This window comes from Pediculus humanus, genomic scaffold, assembly GCF_000006295.1.
Source record: "Pediculus humanus corporis 1103172107512 genomic scaffold, whole genome shotgun sequence".
NCBI classification, from domain to species: Eukaryota; Metazoa; Arthropoda; class Insecta; order Psocodea; family Pediculidae; genus Pediculus; species Pediculus humanus.
This window is the reverse complement of record NW_002987128.1, coordinates 25,756-34,839: the sequence shown is the minus strand read 5'-3', so window position 1 is coordinate 34,839 and position 9,084 is coordinate 25,756. Positions and strand designations below refer to the sequence as shown.

At 32.9% G+C, this 9,084-nt stretch overlaps 2 protein-coding genes across 2 annotated transcripts; one reads left to right on the top strand and one right to left on the bottom strand.

The window, feature by feature from the left end:
- Positions 1 to 1,316: 1,316 nt before the first annotated feature.
- Positions 1,317 to 1,884, top strand: Phum_PHUM163680 (uncharacterized protein; the record flags this gene model as incomplete). The annotated part of the gene is made up of 2 exons (XM_002424879.1): positions 1,317 to 1,548; positions 1,586 to 1,884. 2 exons carry the CDS (start codon positions 1,317 to 1,319, stop codon positions 1,882 to 1,884), a joined length of 531 nt encoding a protein of 176 aa, XP_002424924.1.
- Positions 1,885 to 3,255: 1,371 nt separating this feature from the next.
- On the bottom strand, positions 3,256 to 7,156 carry Phum_PHUM163670 (sodium antiporter, putative; the record flags this gene model as incomplete). Its single annotated transcript, XM_002424878.1, has 8 exons — positions 3,256 to 3,756; positions 3,837 to 3,980; positions 4,065 to 4,229; positions 4,599 to 4,705; positions 4,809 to 4,984; positions 5,072 to 5,254; positions 5,356 to 5,842; positions 6,907 to 7,156. The coding sequence occupies 8 exons, from the start codon at positions 7,154 to 7,156 to the stop codon at positions 3,256 to 3,258; spliced, it is 2,013 nt and encodes a 670-aa protein (XP_002424923.1).
- Positions 7,157 to 9,084: the final 1,928 nt, after the last annotated feature.

Here is a 9,084-nt window from a genome sequence, read left to right as displayed (position 1 = left end):
GCATGACGGAGGAGTGTCTCGCAGAAGTGATCGCAGAGCACTTCCCTCGTGTCGACCGTCGCGTTTCCCCGCCAGATTTCCCTTACGACGAAAATCGCGACGCCGCAGTGACTTCTCCTCGACGCGGCCTCGAAGAGATGCTTTGTTCTGGGCCCGAACGGCGTGCATTACCGCGTTCTCGGCGCTCTACACCGCGTGCTTCCGAGAGACGACGTTTCCGACACCGTGGAAAGAAGCGAACCTAGTTCTGCTAGACAAACCGGGTAGGGATCCGACGACGCGAGCGCGTATCGACCGATTTGTCTTTTTGACTTCTCGACGTAGAGGGCAAGTTGTTCGAGGGCGTTCTGGATAGACGAACAGTTACGATCAGGGGGAGGGAGGAACGACCTCTCTCCGAATCAGTACGGCTTTCGGGTGGGCCGTTCGACGACCGACGCACTCGACCGCATGTGCGCCGGAATCCGGGACACTCTTCGCCGGGGCAGCGTCGCGATCGCCGTCTCGGTCGACATCAAAAACGCGTTCAATTCGGTACCGTGGTCCGCGATAAGAGACGGACTGACGTCGAAATTTGTTCTAAACTACTTGGCATCGATCATCGGTTCCTTCCTCTCGGAGAGGACGATCGCGCACGAGAAACCGGACGGAACGACGGGAAGGCGGACGTCTTCTGCGGCGTGCCTCAGGGATCGGTTCTAGGACCACTCCTGTGGAACATCGCCTACGACCGCGTCCTCACCCGGATCGTTCTTCCCGAAGGCGTATCGTTGACTTGTTACGCAGATGACATCTTGCTTCCGCGATCGGTCGCGGGTGGGCGGAGGTTCGCGAATGTGCCAAAACGGGACTTCACGCGACGGTGGAGGCCATCCGGGACACCGGTCTCCGGGTGTCTCTGCCGAAAACGGTTGAGTCCCACACTTTCCCTGCTACCGGGTGGGGAAGTTAGTGCGAAATGCATTTCTCCTGGACTATCAAAAAAAAAATTATTTTTATTTTGCATTTTTTAAATTTTCTTATTATTTTCTTATTATTATTATTATTATTTATTAATTTTTTTTTTTTATGAATTTGATGATGTCGCTTGCTAATCCTGACATCTTGACAGAGGATGCTAAGGTGACTTGGATCGGCTGAGGGAGGACTTAGGTGGAATATTAGTGTTCTCGAGGCCTAAGGGGCGTCCTAAGATGGATAATAGAAGGAAGGGAGAGGAGGAAGCGTTGCTTCTTTTGCAGTCGGCTGAGCGAAAAGAAAAAGAGGCTGCTGCAGAGGAGGCGACTTTTCGCTTCCCCCAGATTAGGGCGGGGGGCATGGCTCGCCTGAGCAAGGGGGACATCCTCGAAGCGGCGATGAACGCAGCGCGCTGTGTTTCCTCTGTCGCTCGGGGTAGCGCGAACTTAAAAGGGAATTATGCCAAAACGATAAAGGATGGGATATCTGTAGTCTTAGCTGCTGTTCGGGAATTGGAGTCGAGAGCTTCCGACCCTTCGGGTGGCGAAAGAATGGAGAGGTTAAGACAAGAAATTTGGGTAGCCACCAACCGTATTCGGAGGCTGAAAAGGGAACTTGCAATCCTCAGAGTCAAAAAAAATGGGCTCAGGACTGGCCGAAATGCGATCTGTGGCCACGGGAATGAATGAGGTTACTGAGACCCGGGAGGTAGCGACCTCCCTTCGGGCAGGGAACATGAATGTACCTGCTGATACAAATGAAATTATTTCTAGAACCAATGATGGGTTCATTACAGTTACTCGAAAGAGTAAAAAATGCGTAAAACAAAAGCCGAATAGTGGGCCTGCAGTGGTTGATAAGAGAAATAAAAAGACGAAGCCGGCTCTCGATGGCTCGCAGTTCAAACTCGAAAAGGTTTCACTCTAACATGATTATTGTATTAATGTAATTTTATGTATTTATTTGTGTATTATATTGATGGGGATATCCCAATTTGGTGGAGCGGATCTCTGCGGCGGCTACGCCGGTGGAGGATTCGCTCCCACCATCGCGAGTGCGGATCTGATGATTCCGGCTTTGTGGGAGGTTGAGGCTGAAATGCGGGTCATACTCCTGCGACCGCCGCTCCTCCCCGGGAAGAAAAAAAAAGCGCAATGAAACACATCCAGGAGTTTTAGTTGGGCAGTGGCCTCGGCTGAGTCCCACACTCTCCCTGCTATCGTGTGGGGAAGTTAGTGCATTTCTCCTGGGTTAACAAAAAAAAAAAAAGAAAAAAAAATTATTTAAAAACTGATATACTACTTTAAAAATACAAAAGGTAAAATAAATCTGATTCAACGCACTCTGACAGAATAAAAGGAATTTTATAATTCGTTCAAAATTCATCTCTTTTATGTAAATAAAAAAGGGTTATTAAATAATAAATTTGGTATTAAAAAAATATATATATTTTTATTAATTACACTACAAAACAATTATCTTCTCTTCCTTCTTGCATGTCACACAACATTATCGAAAAACCTACTAAACCTTAAACCATTTTCCTAATTTCCCATATGTTTACATCTTAATACTTTTTACATCGTTTAAATTATTTAAACTCGAATAACATAAAATATTAAAGCTCATTGATCTTATTTATTTATTTATCAGGTAACAAATGTTTTTAGCAAATGAGGATTTGTGTTGTTTTTAATTTTAAGTGTTTTTTAAATAAAAAAAAAAAGTTTTTTTTAAGTAAATTATTGTATTTTTTTGACTAGATATATATATTTAAATTTAACGTGTAATTTATTTAAAGAAAATTCTAATTTAAATAATAATAAGAAAAAATTATTTTTAGAATGTTACACACCTTCAGCGTTTGTTTTTTTTTTTTAAAAAAAATGTTTTTGTGTTTTTTAAATTGTATAATTCGAAGTCCGGGTAAATTTTTTTTTTTGGCATTAATAATTCATAAAATATAAATAAAAAATAAATAAAAAATTACGTGGTATATGTGGTAATGAATTTTTTTTAAAAAATCTTCTACATACGGTATTGGTTTCGTTAAATTGAAATTAAAATTAATTTTTTTTTGGTTCTTCTCCTGTTCTTCGAACACAACCTAATTTTTTAAATTCAATTCTCACGTAATTATGAGCTTAATAATTAATAATTTTTTATTACTTCTCAATAAAACCTTTAAAATTTCGTTCAAATGATTACGTATGCACATATATATGAACGGAAGATATCAGTCATTAACAAACTAAATATTTCAAAATCTCGCCATCAAGACGACGAGAATGTTTTCGGCTAAGATTTTATTTCTTGCGTATCATTTTCCTCTTTGGATTTAAACGATGGCGAATTCCTATTGGATATTTCCTGTATTTCTACTTCTTCGGATATGGTTGGAGGTCTTTCCGGTTCGCGAACCGAACTACCATCCAATTCTTCTTCTTCATCTATTATCGATATATCTCGAATGGATGGTCTATGACTTCTTCTTCTCCACTCGGACGAAGGAGATGGAGCTGAGGTTTTAGTTAACAGTCTTGGACCCAAAAGTGAAATAATTACGGCACCTATGGGAGCTGTGATAACAATAGAAAGTACGCAAACTAAAAGTACAAATTCAGCTCTTTTCCTATCTTCGTCTTCGGATTCACCGGAGTGTTTAACTGATTCCATAGCCACTGGACCTAAAGCCGCTTGTACGGTTGCTTTTGACATAAGAGCAAATGCGGCAAATATTTTTTCTTTTGCATTGAGTTTGTCTCCGAAAGCAATGCAAAACGTAACCACTATTCGAATCTACCAAAAAAAAAAAAAATTTTTATTATTGACAATTTTTTTAATACCTTTTAAAAATTAAATGTCTTTTAAAAACGTACAATGATTGCAACGACCAAACAAAGAAGTGCAGTTTTTACATCATCACCATCCATTTGATCAATTTTTATTTCGGTACCGGTAATACCAAACAAAATCGGTTCGAAAATCATCCAAAAAATTTCAAAAGCCGTGGCAGCCGGATTCTAAAAATTTTTTATGTTTATTTTATTTTAATTTATTTTTCATGACGTCAGGAGAAAACAATTTGAAAAAATTTTAATATTTACATCTTCAACATCCCAACCTTGCTGACTCCAAAATAAAAATGAAACAAATGCTGCAGTTACACATCCTAATGGTCCAGCACCACCAAAATTTATTTCTTCGCTACCTAATACAGCAATGGTTCCACCGCAAAAGAGCAAAAGAACACGTAGTGGAATCACAAAAGGCTAAAAATTAATTTTCCCCAAAAAATTATTTTTTTCATATTAAAATATTGCCACTTATCGTGCACTTCGTACAAAATTTAAATAAATAATAATAATAATAACTAGAAAATTATTCTTTTGGCAATCGTAATAATAAGCTCATTTATTTGTAAAGTATTGAATGAAAAAAAAAAAAATTATACTTTTAAACTTTTTTTTTTTTTTAAACAGAAATCATTTAAATTTTTTTTTTAAAAATTCATAAGAAAAACAAACCGCCAATAATTTTAAAACTTGTAGAATGTATTAAAATTTTAATTTTAAAACTATTAATTACCATAGTTTCTTTTTTTTGTACAATTTTCACTCATACTTTACCTAGATACATACATCATCTTTAACTGGCACAAATTTCGAAAGAAAACCCCATAAAATTCCAAAACCAAATCCCATTATGATCGATACCGGACCTTGAATTATGTTGAAAACTAAAGAGGCTGAAATAATGATTTTTTTTTATCATATTAAAATTATTATTATTATTCTCCTTCTTTTATAACCTGTAGAAAACCACTATTTAAAAAAAAAAAAGTATCTTACAATTCGAAAACATGAATCCGTGAATGATTCCAAAAGCAGCCACGGAAGCGGCATCGTCAATACCCGAAATCGATATGATAAGTGTCGGTATACCTTTTGCTATACCATAACCTTTAGTTCTCAAACGAAGAAGACAGGGTACAATTACCGCTGGAGAAACAGCTGCTATAATCGATCTAAAATTATTTAAAAAAAAAAAAAATTACCGGAGGAAGAATTTGAACGACAGATACAAACGTTCCATTATTTACAAACATTCTTACCCTAATAAAAATCCCCAAATCCATGGTAAACCCATGAGAAAATATGTCATTGTTGCAATTATGGCACATTCTACAATCCAAGGTACCAGACCGAGCTTTATTGTAGATAAAGCCAACCTTTTTAAAGCTTTCGGATCTAAATCGAGTCCTGCTCGAATAAGTATAATAACCAATGCAATTTTTCTATATATAAAAAATCAGAAAATAAAAATTTCAAAATGAATGATTTTTAAGCGCATGCGCATTTAAACATATTAACTGTCGATAAAATAACGTTTGCTAACCTTAATATCGAACATACTTCTTTATATTCTTCACTTATATGCACTAATCCGACATTTTGAAAAAGAACACCCACGGCTAACATTCCAACTAATGCGGGTAAAGTCAATACGGTTGCAAACCATCCTCCGATATTCGCACATATACACAATAACGCAAGTCCGAATAATTGACCACCGGGTGCTGCTGTACTACCTAATATGCAATAAACAATACCCCAAAGCAAAAACCCGACTAATACTAAAGCAAGTAATCTGGCAAAATGACGGTAAGATGGGCAAAATGGATATGGGCAAACTTTTTGCCAATGAGTCGGTTCCCACGATTTCGAACTTTCTTTTTGCCTGCATTTTGCACAAAATATATACCACCAAGAATTAACTAATGCTGCATCTTCTTCTACTTTTCTACTTTTTTCCGAACAGAAAGATTGGGCTCTGGAACTTGGACGATGTCTATCAAGATTCGTATCTCCATTCCAATGTTTATCTAAAAAATAAAACGAAAAAAAAAAATCAACACAGATGTAAAAAAAGAAATTCAAACAAAAAAAAATTTTCTTTTTTTCTTTTCGCATGTTGGCGACAAAATTTCCACGTTCAGAAATTAATTCACTGTGACGTAATTTCCGCGACGTAAGCAAAAAAAAAACAACTTAAATAAATTTCAGGCAAACTACATAGATAACAAGTAAAAATACTTGAAATAATATTTATTTTCGGTAAACGCAACAACAACAACAAACAACAAAAGGAAAAACTATCATCAAGATACTACTTTTCTTTTTGTAATGGTTAATTTAGTGCATTTATGCAATTTCGTGATTAAATTTTTTTTTTTTTTCTTTCTTAGAAGTCACACGAAACAAAAAAAAATTGAAAACAAATTAAAAAAATTTTTTTGTCAACAACCGTTACAATCGAAAAAACAACAACAAACAACAACTCACTAGGCATAAACTTAACAGATAACATTTTTTTTTTTTAATATCTAATTTTATTATCGTTTAAATACGATTAAATTTTTATTTGTTTAAAAGAAAAATTTTTTTTTAGTACATGTACTACTGTCAACTGTAAGGCCCCTAATAAACACAAACAAACAACAATCTAACAAACAAACAAGGAAAATTATTAACTGCGGTTTGAATGAAACTTGAAATGAATATAAAATAGTTAAATTTGTTAAGAATTTTTTAAATCTAACAAGTGCACAAGGAACACTATGTGACATTGATGATATTGAATAGAAACCTCTAGAACATCATATCATTCTCATTTACATATACCTGAAATTTATTTTTAACCCTAATGTTAAAATACACGTTTGTCATATTATTATTATTATTACTTAATTTTATTCTTACTCTTTATATATTAAACCGCGGAAATTTTCGTATTTCCATAACGCGTGTTCAAAGTTCCTGGAAAAATTCTTTTTCTTTTCTTCCTTTTTTTTCAAAAACCAGTGTCTCCTTCGTCACAAACTCATACACGTTAAACTTTACAAAACAAAGACACACACAAACACATAAAAATTTTAAAAAGACTTACCTTCTTCCGTTGGATGGTATCCATAATTTAAATGATGAGTAGTATTATGTAATATTGATTTTCGTCTCACGGGACCATGTTGATCACCTGCATGATCCGAATTGGCGGATGTTTTCCTATTGAAATGCTGATGAGGTGAAGCGGATTCATTATAATTTGTTTGCTGTTTCGATTTTATTATAGACTCTGAAGAAGGATCATCGACAGCAATTCCTCCTGTTGTTTCCTGAGGGTTTGCCTCGTTGGACATGTCGTTGAATCAATTACTTTTATATTACTTTTATCTTCTAAGGGTTACGCTCTAAAAATTATAATTTTTTTTTTTTACCTTAACTTTGTGTTTTTTTCCTATTAATAATAATAATAATAATAATAATAATAATAATAATAATAATAATAATAATAATACAAACAACAAAAACAATAATAATAATAATTAAAAAAAAAAAAAAAAAAGAAAATCTAGTCCCCGATTATCACTTTTCGCGAGAGTAAAAAAAAAAAAATAATAATATTATTTTAACGATTTACATTCGTGAATGTAGCAACCGTACCTGATTTGTGAGCAGCAGGTACAGATTGCCATTCGATCTGGAAAAGTTTTTTTTTGTTAATTACCAAAACCGTACTAATGGGACGAATTCACTTTTTTCTTTTTTTTTTACATTAAAATAAAAACAAAATAAAAAAAATTATCGTTTATTTTTTTTAAACACGAAGTCAACAACAATATTATCATTATTATTATGCGATTTATTAATAATAATAATAATAACGAATTTATAAAAATATTTAAAAAAAAAAAAAAAACGAGTTTAACAAAATTTTTATTTTTTCGTGTTTTCCTGTCATTCAATCGTGTCAATTTTTTTTTCACGTATTGTGTCAATTGTATTAATCTTTTTTTTAAGTGGCACTCCTATAACTAATCATTATTATTATCTCTGTTTTATTTTTATTTATACGTGAAATCTTTTCGTTATCATTTCACATATGTTACATATTTATTCTGTATTGCTAAATTATTTAAAAAAAAAAAAATTTATTACAGAGTTAAATATGGTGGTTTTTTTTTAAAATTTTAATTTATTACCGAGAAAAATTAAATAAATGTTTGTTTCATTAAAATAATCGATATACCGGAAAATATTCATCGATTTTGTAATGTGACAGATATTGATTTTTTTTTAAGTTGTTGTTGTTGTTGTTGTTGTGGTAAATTAATCAAACTCGAGTTTAAACTTATTAAATTTAAAACAAACCATGGTTGCCCATGATGATATTGATTTTAATAATTTTATTAAATATGATTAGTCATTCTTCACTAAAAAGTTTTTTTTACGTTTGATTTATTTTTTTATTTATATATTACAATATAATTTATTTATTCCTTTTACAATTTAAATTTTCCTTTTTCGAAAACGTAAAAAAAAATTGAAAAAAAAAAACTTACCTGAATTATATATAGGAAAAAAATTAAATTTAAAAAAAATTCATCCCTTTTTGTTGTTTTGTAATTGTTGTTAAAAAAAGTACGTGAAAATTATTATTATTTATACAACGAATAAAAAAACACTTGTTTTCACAACAGGAGATTAAATTAAAGTATTTAAACTTTGATTTAGATTTTTATTTATTATCAATTTTTTTTTTTTTTTGTCTCGCGGACGTTTTTTATTATCGCTTTCATCTAGCCCAGAAAATTACCATAAAATAAGGCGGTACCGTCCGTCACCGATTTGATAATATCAATTTTTCTTATTAAAAAAATTTTACTTTTCAGAAAAAAAAAATCGTTATAGGTTTTCAAATCCTCTTCCCACCTCCTTCCCCTCCCCGTCCCCTCACTTCACCTCCTCTCAACAGAAGCAAAAAACCTTCGGGAAATTTTATTATTATTTTTTTTTCCAATTTTTTTTTTTATAAACGACAATGACAAACGTGACTCTTTTTTATTTCTTTTCCTTCAACAAAAAAAAGTGTAAAAATATAATAATGTTAATAATAATAATAATAATAATAATAATAATAATGGAGTGTTGCAATAAAAGTGCAAATAATAATTTTTTTTTAATTAATTAATTTTAAAAATATTGAAAGGGAAAGCGATTTGCCCCTAACCAAACCATAACATGCACACACTCACACACACATTACAATTTTACAACCTTCCCTTAA